The 18,670-nt window shown below is 39.7% G+C and overlaps 1 protein-coding gene across 2 annotated transcripts; it reads right to left on the bottom strand.

Annotated features, from left to right (window-relative positions):
* Positions 1–746: 746 nt before the first annotated feature.
* Positions 747–15,717, bottom strand: LOC307035464 (protein-serine O-palmitoleoyltransferase porcupine-like). Of its 2 annotated transcripts, XM_079674776.1 has the most exons (11): positions 15,576–15,717; positions 14,187–14,330; positions 12,115–12,307; positions 8,971–9,014; positions 7,991–8,172; positions 5,976–6,106; positions 5,792–5,812; positions 4,965–4,979; positions 4,745–4,870; positions 2,230–2,330; positions 747–1,109 (listed from the first exon to the last, which is right to left on the bottom strand). In XM_079674776.1, the coding sequence occupies exons 2-11, from the start codon at positions 14,320–14,322 to the stop codon at positions 931–933; spliced, it is 1,128 nt and encodes a 375-aa protein (XP_079530902.1). In that variant the 5' UTR covers positions 14,323–14,330; positions 15,576–15,717; the 3' UTR covers positions 747–930. The 2 variants fall into 2 exon arrangements, with proteins under 2 accessions (XP_079530902.1, XP_079530903.1); XM_079674777.1 differs by lacking the exon at positions 5,792–5,812.
* Positions 15,718–18,670: the final 2,953 nt, after the last annotated feature.

Raw genomic sequence — 18,670 nt, 5'->3', positions numbered from 1 at the left:
AATGGTCTGCAAAGGCTAAAATCCACATTTTGTTAACTACCTGAACGTCGTGACATCACAATATAACACTCGCGCGCCAACACATTGTACATGATAGGCTAAGGGGCGGGACATTTCTAGGCGGTTGACCAATCACAACAGAGCAGGCCAGCTAACCAATCAGAGCAGACTGGGCTCTGGTTTCAGACAGAGGGTGAATAGAGGTGCTGTAGCTAGTGACACTACATACTGATATACATCTGAACATCAGCAGGAGAGGACTCTTTAAAGTAGAGACACTACATACTGATACCTGAACATCAGCAGGAGAGGACTCTTTAAAGTAGAGACACTACATACTGATACCTGAACATCAGCAGGAGAGGACTCTTTAAAGTAGAGACAATACTTACTGATATACACCTGGACATCAGCAGGAGAGGACTCTTAAAGTAGAGACTCTACATACTGATATACACCTGAACATCAGCAGGAGAGGACTCTTTAAAGTAGAGACACTACATACTGATATACACCTGAACATCAGCAGGAGAGGACTCTTTAAAGTAGAGACACTACATACTGATATACACCTGAACATCAGCAGGAGAGGACTCTTTAAAGTAGAGACACTACATACTGATATACACCTGAACATCAGCAGGAGAGGACTCTTTAAAGTAGAGACACTACATACTGATATACACCTGAACATCAGCAGGAGAGGACTCTTTAAAGTAGAGACACTACATACTGATATACACCTGAACATTTGCATTATAGGGCCCCTTTAATGTAAGAAGGCTAGGTTGAAAAGTTAAACGTTTTTTTTAACTAATTCTGTATATTTTTATATTGTGCACTTAACTGAAATATATTATTTTCTGTTGGTAATTTGTGTATATTTAGTTTACATGTTTATTGTTTTATGTGCAATACCTTGTAAAGATGTTACTGTAACAAAAAAATGTACCAATCTGGGAACAATAAAGTGCATCTAATCCAATTTAATCTAATCAAACACTGTAAAACATTCACTCTCTGAGTACTCACGTGCAGCAGGGCGCTGGCTGTGTACGTCACCATGATGGCGGAGAACGTCCCGAATTTTAGAGCGCTCTTAAAAACATCTGTGAGACGAGAGCATCGGCAGAGAGTGGGTTTAAAAGAGCCGTTAGCATGTTCATGATGAGACAAACACTACACAGCTGCTGCCATAATCAGAGATGGCAAAAGTACACACATCCTTTACTCAAGTAGAAGTACAGATACTCGTGTTTAAAAATACTCTGGTGAAAGTAGAAGTACTGACTAAACTTCTTTACTCAAGTCAAAGTAAAGAGGCTTTGAAATGTACTTCAGTAAAAAGTACCCATAACTAGCAGCTGTTTTAAAGAGTACCTGACCTCCCTTTATATTAATAGAACAATAATGTCATTGTTAGCTAATGAATGTTTCCATGCTGAACAACGGCAACATGACAACGTTTCCATTGGTCCCTCTTCTTTAGAGAAGACCAGGAAATGATGGATACACGGATCGTGTTCAAATCAATAGGCACGCAATGACTCTAAATAATAATGATCACGCCACCAAACACACATTCAGACTAAAGGAACCAGCCTGTTTGGAAAATGTAAGAAGTAGAAAGTACAGGTATGTGTGTTCAACATGTAAGAAGTAGAAAGTTCAGGTATTTGAGTTCAACATGTAAGAAGTAGAAAGTACAGGTATTTGTGTTCAAAATGTAAGAAGTAGAAAGTACAGATATTTGTGTTCAAAATGTAAGAAGTAGAAAGTACAGATATTTGTGTTCAACATGTAAGAAGTAGAAAGTACAGGTTTTTGTGTTCAAAATGTAAGAAGTAGAAAGTACAGATATTTGTGTTCAAAATGTAAGAAGTAGAAAGTACAGATATTTGTGTTCAACATGTAAGAAGTAGAAAGTACAGATATTTGTGTTCAAAATGTAAGAAGTAGAAAGTACAGGTATTTGGGTTCAACATGTAAGAAGTAGAAAGTAAAAAGTCGTAGTAAAATAAGTAGTGGAGAAAAGTACTGATACCAGAAACATGTACTTAAGTACAGTAGCGAAGTATTTGTACCCCACTACTTCCCAGCTCTGGTTATGTGTGATTGCATCATCGGGAATGCTTGGAATTTCGCTGTACTCTGTGTAGTGACAATAAAGGAATCTAATCTAACTTTGATGTCCTTTTTTGCTGCTCAACCATAAAGCTGGAGACTCACAGGTGTGCAGGAAGCGAGACATGGGCAGGTTCCAGGAAGTCACCACCTCCACCGTGGAGCGAGGGAACTCGATGCTCAGAGGCTTGGAGACACTCAGATCCCTGCAACACACAGAGGGGAAGAGGGGTTATTATTATTATGTGAATGAAGGGGAACACACTTGAAAACATGCTGCTCCAAAAACAAGTTAAACAATAATGAGAACAAGCTGTTTTCACTTGAGATAAGTACAAAAATCAAAAAGTGAAAATGTGCTTGGTAAGATTTCTTGAAATAAGAAGGGATATTTAGATAAATCAGATCTTGTAATTAGCATGAGAACTCATTTTGAACTATATTTGACAGGAATCAGGAAATGTTGTGTTTCAATATGAGCCGCACAAGCTCAAACGTTTTCTGTTTTCTGATGTTAGTTGGTGATTTTCTATTAAATATGTAAAAAAATATGTGTTTCATCTGAGATACAACTCAAAACTAGAGAATGCAATTCCTGAAGAAATTGCTAGTGGGAATGCTTTATGCTGAAAATCTGACGCTAAACTGCTATGCTGAAATGTAATGTGTAAGGAGAAAGTGAAGACTTGAGATTGAAATGATACATGAACACTGAGGGCTTGAATGTGTGATGAGAGAAGAAAAGAAAGTAAAAAGGCTTGGAAAAGCAGCAGAATATTTGAACTGCAAACTTCTGAACTAACTTGATGGCGAATGATCTGTCACCATGGCAACGGCATTTGATGACGCCCCATAATACGCTTAGATGCGTTGATGGCTGCATCGTTACCAAACCTTTGAAGTTTTGGGGCGTTTGGAGCAGTTTCACTGAAGTTATGAGAAAACCGTGTTTCAAGGCGAGCATTGTGTTGCCATGGCAACGGCATTTGAAGACATCTCAAAACTGTCCCGTAAATGTCTTCACGGCTGGACTGTTAGCACACATGTGAAGTTTGAGCACTTTTTGAACATTTTCATAGGAGTTATAGCGACATCATGTTTTATGGCGAGGGATGCGTTTCCATGGAAACGGCATATGGTGAGATCTCAGATTTGGCGTAGAGCTGTTGAGGCATGGACAGGTGATATACAAGTGAAGATTGGGGGACGATTGGACCGTGTCCATTGGACTTATAGCGACATCATGTTTTATGGCGAGGGATGCGTTTCCATGGAAACGGCATATGGTGAGATCTCAGATTTGGCGTAGAGCTGTTGAGGCATGGACCGGTGATATACAAGTGAAGATTGGGGGACGATTGGACCGTGTCTATTGGACTTACAGCGACATCCTGTTTCATGGCGAGTTGTCTGTCGCCATGGCAACGGCATTTTATGACACCCCATACTACGCTTAGATGCGTTGATGGCTGCATCGTTACCGAACCTGTGAAGTTCTAGGCTGTTTGGAGTATTTTCACTGAAGTTATGAGAAAACCGTGTTTCAAGGCGAGCATTGTGTTGCCATGGCAACGGCATTTGAAGAAATCTCAAAACTATCCCGTAGATGTCTTCACGGCTGGACTGTTTGCACACCGCTATCTGAAGTCTGCTGCTCTGAGCATGTCAGTTGGAGTGATGACATCATCGTGTTCCATTGCACAGGTGTTTATAGTTGAGCTAACGAGCTCTGTAGAGATCAAAGGCTTCATTGTTCTGAATGAGAGATAAACCTCTTACATGTGAACGTTTTGTGGAAGAACCGTAACAGATATCTGCGAAATTTCAAAACGTGAAGCATGTCAAGGAAGTTGAGTATCTGAAGTGTAATTTTTGTGTACTTTCGGGTTAATAATGTGGCCTTTTTGGCAGTTTAACTAAAGGTGTGCGGCTGCTGCTGTGAGGAAATATCTGCCTGAAATTACAATGGGCTTTAATGGAGACATGTTGAACGTTTTTGTCACATCATGCCCTCAAGAGGCAGTTTGTTTAATTATTGTTGCTTAATTATTTGTCATTTTTCAAGCTACGGGATGTTTTCCTACGTTTGTCATGAAAAATTATGTCTCAGGAATGTAGGGTTTGGGAATTATGGCAGTTTTAAAAAAATATATGAAGGCACATTTCAAACTGTCCTCCACTCTAACTCTGACATCACGCACTCTGCCTTAACGAGCTGTGCAATGTTAAAGTTCAAATGTTAAAAATGTGATGAATTGTGGGATGTATCTTTGGAATTATGAAAGTTATGAATGAGAAAAGTAATAGCCATCGATTCCCGACCGAGCTGAACGTTTTGATTTTTGAACGGAGTTTCTGCGATGTTCAATGCGGGAGAAGAAGCGCGGCAAAATAAGTTGGCGGAATAATAAACTTTTCGTCCGTAGAAGAACAAATAAGAGTTTTTTACTCAACAAGATGATGCATCGTCTAAAAACAAGACCCGATATCTCACTGCAGTTTTACTTCTGAAGTTATTGTGTCTGATATCCGGTGTAGAGACCTATTCTGATTAGATACTAGACAAAGATACTCGGCAAGATTTTGAGTTTTTGTAGTGTGTTGCACGTGCAGCTCTGACCATTTGAGGTTCTCCTTCTCCTCGGTGAAGCCCGCTCCGGCCAGAGTCGCAGTCGTCTCGCTCAGATAACTCACAAAGTAATTACTGAAGTGGAAAGACATGGTGTTCTCGTACGCCAGCAGCCACCTGAGGAACAGAGAGATGTTACATGCAGATTTCAGGTTAAACCAAACCAAATGAAACAAAAAAATGAATTATAATTCAACATTGAAATACATACTTTGCTGGTGTTCCCCTGAGAAGCAACAGCATAAAGAGAGAAAGTGTAGAAGTTAGTGATATGTTACATTCATTAGATGTTTTACTCAAATATGACAAATTCTCTTTTCATTGCTAAATCAGCTTCCATGATTAACACTATGTTGTGAAATGTCTACGGTATTTTTTGAGTGAGTTGAAAGAGATTATCACTAGACAAATGCACTTTAAAATGTAATCATGTTTTTTTGTATTTGTGCATTTTCTTCTCGCTTAAATAAAAAATGCTGGATATAATTTTGTGTGTATTTTTTTTTTTTTTTTTTTTACAAGTCTTTTTATTTCATTATAGTGTACAATAATCGATGCCATTTCATAGATTGTAATATCACAGTACACTCACTACACTCCCCCCTCCCTCCCTCCACCCGCACATGCCCACACTAACGAAACCAAAAACATTTATAAAATAAAAAAAAAATAAAAAAATGCTTCTCAATATAACTCAAACAACAGAGCCATGAAAATCAAAATAAACATATTGCGTGTATTTATTTTTTTGTAGCAAGAAAAAGGCATAACTGACTTTAATCTCTCTTTGGTATTTGTACTGCAAGTTATCCTTATCACAATATTCAACAAAGTAATTGCATATTTGACTCACATCATGCATCCGTGAGTATCACCACATTTTTAAACATGGTGAAATATTTTGATAAATAAGAGAGCGTGGGTATATGCGCGCAGGTAAAGGTGTTTAACAAAAGAAAAAACATGCACCAAAGAATAGAAAGCATGCAGACGGCAAGTTCTGTATCAGAGTCCTTGAGGTGGACTCTTGGTTGTTACCTGATCTTCCTCCTCTTTTTGCTGTAAACAAAGCATGTCATACAAGACAGTTATTATAGAGACAATAATCGCTTTCCTCTGAGCGATATCCGCAACACTGGTTCACTCACAACACGACTCTGAATGGACTGCACCACAGGTGAGAAGAACGATGTGTGTGTAACTGTCTATTAAAGTGTCTCACCCTCGCAGCAGCTTGTCTCCGTAGAGAGGTATGAAGTAGGGGAAGAGGTACGGAGCCACGCAGTTAGAGACCACCAGGCAGAGCTGACTCTTCACCCAGCTCACACACACCTTACTCAGCCAGGAGAAGCTCTGAGGAGGAGAGAGAGGTATACTCAGATATCAGAGAGTGAGAGAAAGTCTTATACATTTCACCACCATCTATACATTCTTCATTCTTCAGAGACTCCATTAGAGCCACATGCCTTCAGTTTTTAAACATTCAAAGCTTCTCTAGATGTTTTGAATGAAGCTTTGATGGCTGGTGTCGTATTTGTAGATATGTTGGTCAATGTAGTTAAAGAAACGCAATTGTTGATGCTTTTGTAATACAGCTGTGTGCCTCTGTTACTGTGCAGCAAGTGTGACTTCAAACAAGCTTTTTAGTCGCAGTGAAAATGTTGCTTTCTGAAAGTTAAACCCCAACAAATATGGTTTTAAGAAGAATATTGGGTAAGATTAAAACATGCATGAAGTTTTTGACTTCACATCGATAGGGATTTAATTCTAATAAACTGTCAAACTGGAAATAAATCTGTGAATAGTATAATACTATTAATATCAGTGTAGCTCAGGGGTCAGCAACCTTTTTGATATGAAGTGCCATTTTAAAAAATAGTTGTTATCAGCGTGCCAACGATCGAGAATTATCAACGGGGGGAGGGGTTGAGGAGCTTGACGCTCGTCAACTATCAGCAGGAGGGCGGGGGAGCCTCGCTGCGGGGAAGCAGTGTGTTGACCTGTCAGCGCAACTCGCATGATGCCGAATTTAACAAACACATTTAAATAATTGGTTTAAACGGCATAATAATAAGGACGATCGTCCGTTCTGTGATTCTCCAGAGCACACATGCTATGATATTAGGGTCATGCAGAGTGAGATGAGATCGCTGTCCCTTTAAGAGAGAGAGAGAGAGAGAGAGAGGGGTGTGGCTTGTGCATGTGTGTTTGTGGATGGTAGAGCGACAGTGAGAGAACCTATGAAGAGAACGTGTGTATGTTTCTGGAAGTGAAACGAGGAAGCAGAAAAACAGAGGTCTGTGATGTATTTTGTGAAACAGAAGAACAGCTAAATAAATGCAACGGCCTCCCAAGAAGAGCTCGCCTCTCTCCAGTCATTTAAGCTAAAGTTGGTTATTGAACCTGAAGCTTGTTGCTTCTGCCCTCCTCGACTACGGTCTGGGAGCCGACAGGAAAGTTCAACACACAGATGGCCAGTCCGCCCCCTTTGTAGCATATTATTTCGATGAGAGATGAGCAGATCGCCACTGGGCTTTCAACTAAATACACAGCCACGCAAAAACTGTGGCATTTGTACAGCTCCTTATGGGTACTGCAATTAGTGAAGTGCTTTCCTCCGTGGTGAAACGATCAGCACTGCACCACAGAGGAAAGCGGCAGAATGTCACCTGGAGATAAAGAGAGCGGGGCTGCGTTGCGTGCATGGCTTCCTTCTGCAGGTAACGGGAGACGCGCTCTGGCGGCGGTCTCGCGTTCAGGATCCGAAAATACAATTTAAATATTTTTGTACACTTATTCCACTTATTCCTAGTGTGCCACTGGTTACGGTGCCGCGTGCCAATGCTGGCACGCGTGCCAGGGGTTGCCGACCCCTGGTGTAGCTTAGTAAATTAACTAAAACTGTGGAGAAATATTGATTTTAAACACAACAAATAGACAGAGGAAGTTATCGATGGAGCTTCTGGATCTATGTGGTACAGCCCGATTACAATAATAATTAAAATAATTAAGAAATACAAATTAACCTTAAAAGAATGCTAGTAATAATAATTAAAAAAATATATTTATAATAATATTACTGAAAATAATAATAATTGCAAAAAAATAAAATATAATAATGATAATAATATTGATAAAAATATTGCAAAAAAAAAAAAAATTAATAATAATAATAATAGTGGAAACAAATACTACAAATAACAATAATAACAACAACAAAGTCTGTATCACACTGACCAGCCTCCGCCCCTCCACAGCCTCTCTGTAGCTGTTGAAGCTGATCCAGGGCCCGAAGATGACCGTCCCCACAAAGTAAATGTATCCCATGAACTCGAGGGGCGAGGGGACGCTGGAGACCACTCCTCGGTCCAGATCGAAGGCCAGAGAGATCGCCTTCATCGCCACCACCATCTGAGAACCTGGAGACAACAGCAGCAAGGGTTCATCGGCATAACGATCAATCACTACAGCGGCCATTTTGGGAACGGACATCTGAAATACCAGGCTCGTCCCAAACATTTTAAAGTCAATAGACAGAAAATAGTGAAAATATTATGGAAGGGACCTTAAAAGACATTAGTGCACGAAACAACGCTGCAAGTACAATGCAGATATAAAAAATGTAAAAGAGAATACTGTAAAGTGGAATAACAAACTGCATATTGTGAAAATACCTGAACATAAATAGATGGACTGTTAACAGATGAACGTGTGAATGACAAATGAAAGTTGTGCAGTCATTGCAGGCAGAAGTCTTGATGAATTAAAGAAAATGAAGGCCGCCTTTAACAGAAAAACTATATGAACATTTACAGACTCTCACACAACTACAAACAAGGTCTCATTTATCCAGTCTGATGTTCACGACCTAACTGAAACATTACGTTTACAGCACTACACAAGCGTAACTGTGTTTAAGAGGAAGTGCTTTAAATAGTATTTCTCTTTACAGAGGGCATGTTTGGGAGTAGGTGAGCATCCAACTGTTGAAATCATAGTTTTTCTGTTGCATAAAAAGTTCCCAATTCTGTTCAATTCAACACGATTTGTCTCAGCTTCTAGATGATGTGTTCACTGTGAATGCATGCAAGAAGAAATAGGTACATTTCTTCAAGAGTTCAAGGTAAAGGGGACGAGTGATTGATATACAAAGGATGATGAAATGTTTCTAGATTCCAGAAATGTGTTGAATGATGCTGGAAACATTCTTGTCCTACCTCTCATCTTGTGCCAGTTGGTGGTGTCCATCATGTGAAGCTCTCTGAAGAAAATACACAAGAACAGCTTCAGTTTAAAGTTCACCTATTATGCAACATCCACTTCTTCATGTCTCTTCTACATCAACATGTGTCCCCTCTTCTCCATGTCTCTTCTACATCAACATGTGTCCCCTCTTCTACATCAACATGTGTCCCCTCTTCTTCATGTCTCTTCTACATCAATATGTGTACCCTCTTCTTCATGTCTCTTCTACATCAACATGTGTCCCCTCTTCTACATGTCTCTTCTACATCAACATGTGTCCCCTCTTCTTCATGTCTCTTCTACATCAACATGTGTCCCCTCTTCTTCCTGTCTCTTCTACATCAACATGTGTCCCCTCTTCTTCATGTCTCTTCTTCATCAACATGTGTCCCCTCTTCTTCATGTCTCTTCTACATCAACATGTGTCCTCTCTTCTTCATGTCTCTTCTACATCAACATGTGTCCCCTCTTCTTCATGTCTTTTCTACATCAACATGTGTCCCCTCTTCTTCATGTCTCTTCTACATCAACATGTGTCCCCTCTTCTTCCTGTCTCTTCTACATCAACATGTGTCCCCTCTTCTTCAGGTCTCTTCTACATCAATATGTGTCCCCTCTTCTTCATGTCTCTTCTACATCAACATGTGTCCTCTCTTCTTCATGTCTCTTCTACATCAACATGTGTCCCCTCTTCTTCATGTCTCTTCTACATCATCATGTGTCCCCTCTTCTTCATGTCTCTTCTACATCAACATGTGTCCCCTCTTCTTCATGTCTCTTCTACATCAACATGTGTCCCCTCTTCTTCATGTCTCTTCTACATCAACATGTGTCCCCTCTTCTCCATGTCTTTTCTACATCAACATGTGTCCCCTCTTCTTCATGTCTCTTCTACATCAACATGTGTCCCCTCTTCTTCAGGTCTCTTCTACATCAACATGTGTCCCCTCTTCTTCAGGTCTCTTCTACATCAGCATGTGTCCACTCTTCTTCATGTCTCTTCTACATCAACATGTGTCCCCTCTTCTTCATGTCTCTTCTACATCAACATGTGTCCCCTCTTCTTCATGTCTCTTCTACATCAGCATGTGTCCCCTCTTCTTCATGTCTCTTCTACATCAACATGTGTCCCCTCTTCTTCATGTCTCTTCTACATCAACATGTGTCCCCTCTTCTCCATGTCTTTTCTACATCAACATGTGTCCCCTCTTCTTCATGTCTCTTTTACATCAACATGTGTCCCCTCTTCTTCATGTCTCTTCTACATCAACATGTGTCCCCTCTTCTCCATGTCTTTTCTACATCAACATGTGTCCCCTCTTCTTCATGTCTCTTTTACATCAACATGTGTCCCCTCTTCTTCATGTCTCTTCTACATCAACATGTGTCCCCTCTTCTTCATGTCTCTTCTACATCAACATGTGTCCCCTCTTCTTCATGTCTCTTCTACATCAACATGTGTCCCCTCTTCTTCATGTCTCTTCTACATCAACATGTGTCCCCTCTTCTCCATGTCTCTTCTACATCAACATGTGTCCCCTCTTCTCCATGTCTCTTCTACATCAACATGTGTCCCCTCTTCTCCATGTCTCTCCTACATCAACATGTGTCCCCTCTTCTTCATGTCTCTTCTACATCAACATGTGTCCCCTCTTCTTCATGTCTCTTCTACATCAACATGTGTCCCCTCTTCTTCATGTCTCCTCTACATCAACATGTGTCCCCTCTTCTTCATGTCTCTTCTACATAGGCATGTGTCCCCTCTTCTCCATGTCTCTTCTACATCAACATGTGTCCCCTCTTCTTCATGTCTCTTTTACATCAACATGTGTCCCCTCTTCTTCATGTCTCTTCTACATCAGCATGTGTCCCCTCTTCTTCATGTCTCTTCTACATCAACATGTGTCCCCTCTTCTTCATGTCTCTTCTACATCAACATGTGTCCCCTTTTCTTCATGTCTCTTCAACATCAACATGTGTCCCCTCTTCTTCATGTCTCTTCTACATCAACATGTGTCCCCTCTGTGGAAAGAGACTCTGAAAGTTTCAGGAACAAAGATTCTCTCTCTTTTTGATCCATTTCTATAAAAACCTGTCTGAAAATGAGCTGATCAGATTTTGGCCACTTTATGATGTCATAACGATGTTTTGTCTTGAGTAACCATTAGCCAATCAGCAACCAAGGTAACCCCCCCCCCCCCCCCCCCCTTATCACCTGAATCTCCTCCTAGAGCACCATTAGGCGCTTTCACACCAAGTACTTTTCCCCGGAACTCTTTCATTCTGGAACTATCTAGTAAATCGCGTTCACACCGGAATAAGTCCCTGAGGGAAGATTACGCAAATGAAGCCGCTGACGTCACTTCTTCTTCTTCTGCTTTGGGTTTACTGGCAGGCCGCAAACAACTTCACGGCGTTTACTGCCGCCCGAAGTCCCGGGTAAATCGCCAGAAGCGCCGACACCTCCTCATCTCCACCGCTCCAACGTTTTATTTTGTGTTGCCATAAGTTAGTCTCTCTCCGTTTGTGCGCGTGGCTAATGCTAATAATGCTAATGCGAGCAAATAAAATGGCGGCTTCACAAAGCTTTTCTGAGTTTTACGGGGCGTGGTTTGCAATCCGCCCAGCCAATCAGAAATTGGAACCTTTTCCTCCCAGGAAAGCACCGCCTCTCTAGCAGGGACTGAAAAGGGGTGAAAAGGTTCCCGAGAATTAGGTTCTAGTTCCAGATATTTTTGGTGTGAACGCAAACTCCGAGGAACTATCGGAACTATTCCTGGGAAAAGTACCTATTGTGTGAAAGCGCCTATTGTGTTCTTTTTAACCAAATCCCTCTCAGAGGGGCGTGGGGAGGAGCTCCTTATTTTCATCTAAAGTAACAGACAGAGAATCAGCACTTTTGAAACAGGCCTGAAACAGAGGGGATTATGGGTAATGCTGCCATGATCTGTTTGGTGTTTCAGCCCATCAGAGACAGGCTCTGTATATATCTGGGACCTATAATATATTGATGAAAAACAGTATCATAGGGGACCTTTAATATCTTTCTCGCCACAAATTAAAGTTCCCTGCAACACTGATTTGTAATCGTAGACGTGATGTGACGCCGCTCTCACCCCAGCAGCAAGTAGATGAGTACGGTGATGGAGAGGAAGGTGCCTCTCATGGTGGAGTGTCTGCAGAGGAAGAGGAAAAGGTAGCAGAGCAGGCTGAGCAGCACCACCCAGATCATGTGCAGCTCGAAGAACAGGTAGAGGGTGTAGAAACCCCCGGCAACCGTAACCAGGTGCTTCAGGAAGGACGGGAGGCCTGAGGGGCAGAGAGAGAAATATGAGAGAAGTGCAGATTCATTTAAAGAAAAATGTCTGACATTTTTACGAGTGTGTCACAAGTTGTCACATCTTGCACTAATGTACATTCTCAAAGATATTGAAGTGACTGTTATTTTGTATATATTGATTGCTTTTATTTATGTCTTAATGTGTGCATATGTACAAATGTGTGCATATGTACAAATGTGTCTGTTGATTGTGTATATATACTTGTTTGTAAATGGTATTTCGATCTCTCTGTCTATAAACACAAACTGAAAGATTGACAATAAAGTTGACTTTGATTTGAACCTCTTTCCTTCTCTCCTTTGATCCTCCTTAGCAACAGTCATTATTTTGCTTAGCAGCGGTGTGTTATCGACTATTAACAACCTCTGAAATGTCCAAATTGACCAATCAGAATCGAGTATTCAGCTAAACCGTGTAATTAAAGTGTAGAAATACTCAAGTGAAGTTCAAATACCTCAGACAATCTTGCACTAATGTACATTTCCCAAAGATATTGAAGTGACTGTTATTTTGTATTGATTGCTTTTATTTATGTCTTAACGTGTGCATATGTACAAATGTGTCTGTTGATAATGTGTCCTGATATCATATAGATATAGGTATATACATATTTCTATACATATTTTTACAATCTTTGTATTTTTGTATTCTGGATTGTGGGAAACTGTATTTTGATCTCTATGTCTGTACACACACAAACTGAAAGATTGACAATAAAGTTGACTTTGAAGTTACTTTGATAACGCTGTGTTTGTGTGCATGTAAAGATAGAGTTTGGCTTTAATTGATATCTATTTGTTGTATGATTAAACTCAATCTGTATATGACTTAATTTGGCAGTTCTTAATGAAAGGAGAAAATACAAAACAATATACTTTTTTTACTCATTCATTCCACCCTATAATAACCAGGAAACTGCTATATTCCTTTTGGTCTGGATATAAAAAAATCACATATTGTATATAATATCCTGCTTCATATTTAGTTAACTGTAAATTGGTATTTCAACTTGAAATATTTTCTACTTTTTAATGTTGTTTTATTTCTATGTGCTATGTTTACATTTTAGAATTGTTTATTTCTAATCTGTTAATGTCTCTTATATGCAATGCCTTGTCTTTTATGTTGCTGCAAGGCAAACATTTCCCAAATTGGGATCAATAAAGTACATCTTATCTTATTTGATCTTATATTTAATCCACACACGATCCTATAACCCCCATTTTAGTCTCATTGCCATTATTCTCAGTTAACTTCTGGATTGATTTAGAGTTACATGGTCTATCCCCACCATAAATCTGTAACATTACTTTAAATGTATGCCCATATCTTCCTGCTCATAATCTCAGTACAACATGCTATACACGATCTATACTTAAAATGACTAAAGGGAACTGTCTGTTTAGCTGTTAGGGTCACACATCTCTGGAAAAGTCTTCCTGTTGGAGTTGTTCTTATAACCTTGTTGACTTCTTTAGAAAATCTGTTTTTTAAACTCGCTTTTCGCATTAACTTTATTTCATTTATTGGACTAGAGAGCACTTTTCAGGCACGTGCACAGATAGACCTCAAAGGGGGGCCTGAGCACAGTCCTTTTTGACCTCAAATTAGAAAAGTGTCCTTTTTCCAAATCACTACATTTCTGTTTGCAACGGGGATGACAAAGGCCATCGTTGCAAATATTATTCAACACAAACTTAGCGATTCCAGGCATTTATTTAATAAAAAATCGCCGGTGTGCCCTTTTATGAATTTGGGCCCGTACCCCTTTAACACCCTCTGCGTGTGCCTGATTCTTCGGAAGCTGGAATATAAATAAAGTTATAATTAGCTGTAGAGAGACTCACCCAGCATCCAGAGCAGGCGGCAGAGCAGGCAGATGAGCAGCAGCTGCCACACCTGCTCCAGGCCCTGCTGGGCGGTGGGCAGCAGGCAGCCCCCCCACAGCTCCTGGAAGAACTTCTGCCGGCTGAACGCTCCCATCTCTGGACCTTCAGAAGGGAAGGGGGGGGGGGGGAGAGAGACGCCATGTTTTAGAGCAACAGAAACACGTATCACCAGGGTCAGCATATGTTTAATGCATTAGATCAACATACTGTATGTGGACTGCTGTTAAGTAAGGCTGCAAATAACCATTAGACCATTGTTACCTAATTGTTTACTCGATAACATGTGAGAATAATAGTGAAAAGAACAAGGGGATGTCTTTAGATGCATTGTTTTGTCCGTACAAAAGACACTTTAGTATTCATGGAACAGTTCAACGCTGGATATATAAACATTTGAGAAGCAACAAAATAAATGTCTACAAGTTTTGTATAGAAAATGTACTTTTAAACGAACGATTGATCATCAAAATAGTTGCCAATTCCTTTCACAATTAAACTTAACATAATTGATGTCGACTAAACATTAAAGCTGATTTGGCATTACATTGTATGTCAAGGACATAGCAAAAGGCCCAAGGAGTCTTAAATGTCTTGTTTTGTCACTCCAAAACCAAAACATATCCATTTTATTTTAGTATAAAACATAGAAAAGCAGCAAATCTCTATATTTTAGAGTCTGAAACAGCATTTTCTGCAACCTCTGCGTGAAAAATGACTTTTCAACTATCAATTTCTCGACAAATCGTTGCGGCTCTTCATTGGTTCACACATGAGCGAGCAGACTGGCTGCCACTCACTCATTGTCAACAGACACACAACTACAAATCCCAGCATGCACTGCACCACTACAAATCTGTGCAAGTCCATGCAATGGCTGTCAAAGTTTTGGCTGATTATCCTGAAATATCTCTACGCTCAGTACTGCTAAACATATAGCCTACGAATGCATACGTTAATTCTGCATCGAACTGGAAGTGCTTTAAAATACCTTAAATATGCACAGTGTAGCACAGAACCATGCTGAATTATTTAGCATTATTTAAGTGCATTGAGGACTTATTTACAGTGCATTATGAGGAATAGTATGCATGTTTTCTCCGCATTGCAGTAGGCCAAGGTGAAGAGTTGACTCACAGCTGCAAGACAACAGCTGCAACATGCATATTATCTTCACCCATTAGCAGAAAGAGAAGCATCTTGTTTTCTCAACCTTGCTTCACCTAGCCCGCAGCAGGGTTTACAGTCCATCAGCACTATAACAAAGTAGGTCTCCCCTGCCCCCCACAGCGGATAACCGTCCCCCTCCTCCCCCGGTCATGTCAGTTATTTCTCCCGGTTCAGACCCACCTTTCCCAGCAGCAGCTGCAGCTTCCTCCCGGTGTTTCTACCGTCTCCCGGCCCGGTGCAGCTCGCCGTGTTTAATGTCGCTCGGTCCGGATGCCGCTTCTCTTCTGGAGGACTCCCATTGTCACAGCATCAGCACCACTGGACCCTCCGCTGGAGAAAAGCCAAGGCAGAGACGCGTCAACAAATCAGCTGCTTCGGTGAGGACGCGTTAGCCAATCACCACTCTCGTTGCGTTTGAGTGACAGCCAGCTGGGCCAATCAGAAGCCTGGTCCACTGTGTTCGGTGCTTTGTGACCAATGGGATGTGTACAGCGTGCAGATGGACTCAGAGGACTAGCATCTGGCTCAGAGATCAGAGGTTTCTGGAGGGTGAACTGTGGCTATGACTAATACAAAACATGCACTTAACCTACTTTTTATTTTGGGAACTATTGCCAAAGAACATTATACCAACAATATACCCAGAATGAGCTGCAGACACAATCAGATAAAAGCAAAACATGTTCTGTAGCAATGTGACTGTGTGTAAGATGCATACGCTATGAATTGAGTTGTATTCAAATGTTGGCAGGTCTGTGTTATCATTAGTAAATGATCAAACCATTAATAAAGCCTATTTAACATACAGCGGATAAAGTGGTATAATTTTAATACAAAAACTGTTTGTAAATACACTAAAAATAAAAGATGGAGATACAGTTTGTGAAATGGGACACAAGCTTTCTGAAGCATGACCAGAGGCCCAGACACCATGCGTTTGTAATTAAAAAGCATAAACAAACCTAAGAACAGTCATTGTGAAATGCATAAACATGAGTATTTAGCTTTTTAGCAGCAGCCTCATTTTGTTTTACTTATGAACCATGCCGTAGTAGAATTAAAAGCATTCTTTGGGAACTGCAAGCAAGCTGAAAGTCCAACAAACGAAGGCGTAAAAGCTCCTTATTGTTATTGTACCGTGGGCTTTATTCTGCAATGGGATTTTTCTGCGGTTCAGAGTGAGCTGGCCGCTGGAATGCTTGATGACACACGGGTAAAGAGGTCAGACCAAGACGAGGAGAAAGACAGTTTTGGGTCACATTAACAATCTCTCTAGTGCCTGCGTCTGGAGAAATGTGAAGAGGCTTTACACCACAGAAGCATCCACCCGTTAAGTGTTTACGTAACAATAAAAGTACAATCATTTCTCTAAATGTACATTAGGCTTTTTCAGCGAGGAGAGATGTCAGGCGGACACAGTCGTTTGGATGTTATTGTTTGTTTTTAATGTCAGTGTTAAAAGGCAAACGTGCTTTGACAGTGGTCTCAGCCTGAGGCAAGGAGAACATTTGATGTTATGACATTGCCGTCCAGTGACTGAAACTAATAAAGTTGATTGAAACATTCACAAGAACCAGATAATCAGAGGTGACATGTTAGCATCTGCTGCATCTACAATTACAGGGACATTAAAACACTTCAACAAAGTTTCCTCTGTCAAAACACCAGCTTGCTTTCGGCCATTTTGAGATGTCACTCCACACAAAGATGTACTACTTGTGTGGAGTGAATACAACTTGATACAAATTAGGATGCATAGATTTAATTTATATCAGAAAAAATGTGAGATCTGAGCAAAAGTTATTTTTGGATTAAAGTCAAGATTCTGAGAAAGAAAAAGTACGAATTTTGACTTTTTTCCCAGAATTCTTAGAAAGGGAATTCTGTGTTATTTCTCGTAATTCTTAGAAAACATTTTTTCAACTTTTATTCAAAATTCTTTAAAACAAAAATATTCAGAACTTTTTCCAAAATTCCTTTTTTCCCCAGAGTTCTTAGAAAAACATAATTTGGATTTTTTTCAAAGACTCCTTAGTCAGAATTGTTGAAAAACATTTTCCAGAATTCTTTTTCACCCCTAAAAATGTTTGGAAAATGAATTCTGTCTTTTTTCATAATTCCGTAATTTTTTTTGACTTTTTTTGGTCAAAATTCGGACTAATCCTATAATTCTGACTTTCTGTACAACAGTGGGAGAAAAGTTATTTTAGATTAAAGTCAGGATTCTGAGAAAAGAAAGTACGAATCTTGACTTTTTCCCCAAAATTCTTAGAAAGGGAATTCTGTCTTATTTCTCGTAATTCTTAGAAAACATTTTTTTCAACTTTTACTCAAAATTCTTTAAAACAAAAATATTCAGAACTTTTTCCAAAATTCCTTTTTTCCCAGAATTCTTAGAAAAAAAATAATTTAGATTTTTTTCAAAGACTTCTTAGTCAGAATTGTTGAAAAACATTTTCTGAACATTTTCCAGAATTATTTTTCCCCCGTAAAAATGATTGGAAAATGAATTCTGTCTTTTTTCCGAATTTCATAAATTGTTTGGACTTTTTTTTGTCCAAATTCGGACTAATCCTATAATTCTGACTTTCTGTACAACAGTGGGAGAAAAGTTTTTTTTTCGATTAAATTCAGGATTCTGAGAAAAGAAAGTACGAATCTTGCCTTTTTTCCCAAAATTCTTAGAAAGGGAATTCTGTCTTATTTCTCGTAATTCTTAGAAAACTAAGGAAAAAATAAATTCGACTTTTTTCAAAGACTTCTTAGTAACCTATTCCATTTTTTTTCTCAGAAAAATATATATATTTCTACTCCCCCCCCCCCCAAAAAAAAGATTGGAAAATGAATTCTGTCTTTTTTTCTCCAAAAATTCAATAAAAATTTAATTTCAACAATTTTTGGTCAAAATTCAGACGAATCCCAGAATTCTGACTTTCTGCACAACAGATTGAGAGCATTTGATTTGCATTACACTCCAGGTGATGATCTAATTTCTGAATCAACAAAAGTGAAATGATCAGTTATTTGACTGGCACTGGAAAGCAGGTAACCATCTGTCCTTGGCTTGAATACATCCATACGAAGAATCCCTTATTGAGACAGTATGTCTACACATTTCTGCAATATAAAACAAGTGTTCAAAGGGTAGCTGGCCACAGAGGTAGATGATCCTACATAATGATATTCATGCTATCGTTCATAGCAAAGTGAATGTTCTCACAGACTGCTGAATACAGACAACAACCTGAGGAGTACACGTCGTTACACCATCCAGG

Source organism: Notothenia rossii (assembly GCF_949606895.1).
Source record: "Notothenia rossii genome assembly, chromosome: 4".
Taxonomy (NCBI): domain Eukaryota; kingdom Metazoa; phylum Chordata; class Actinopteri; order Perciformes; family Nototheniidae; genus Notothenia; species Notothenia rossii.
This window is presented reverse-complemented; position numbering and strand designations above follow the sequence as displayed.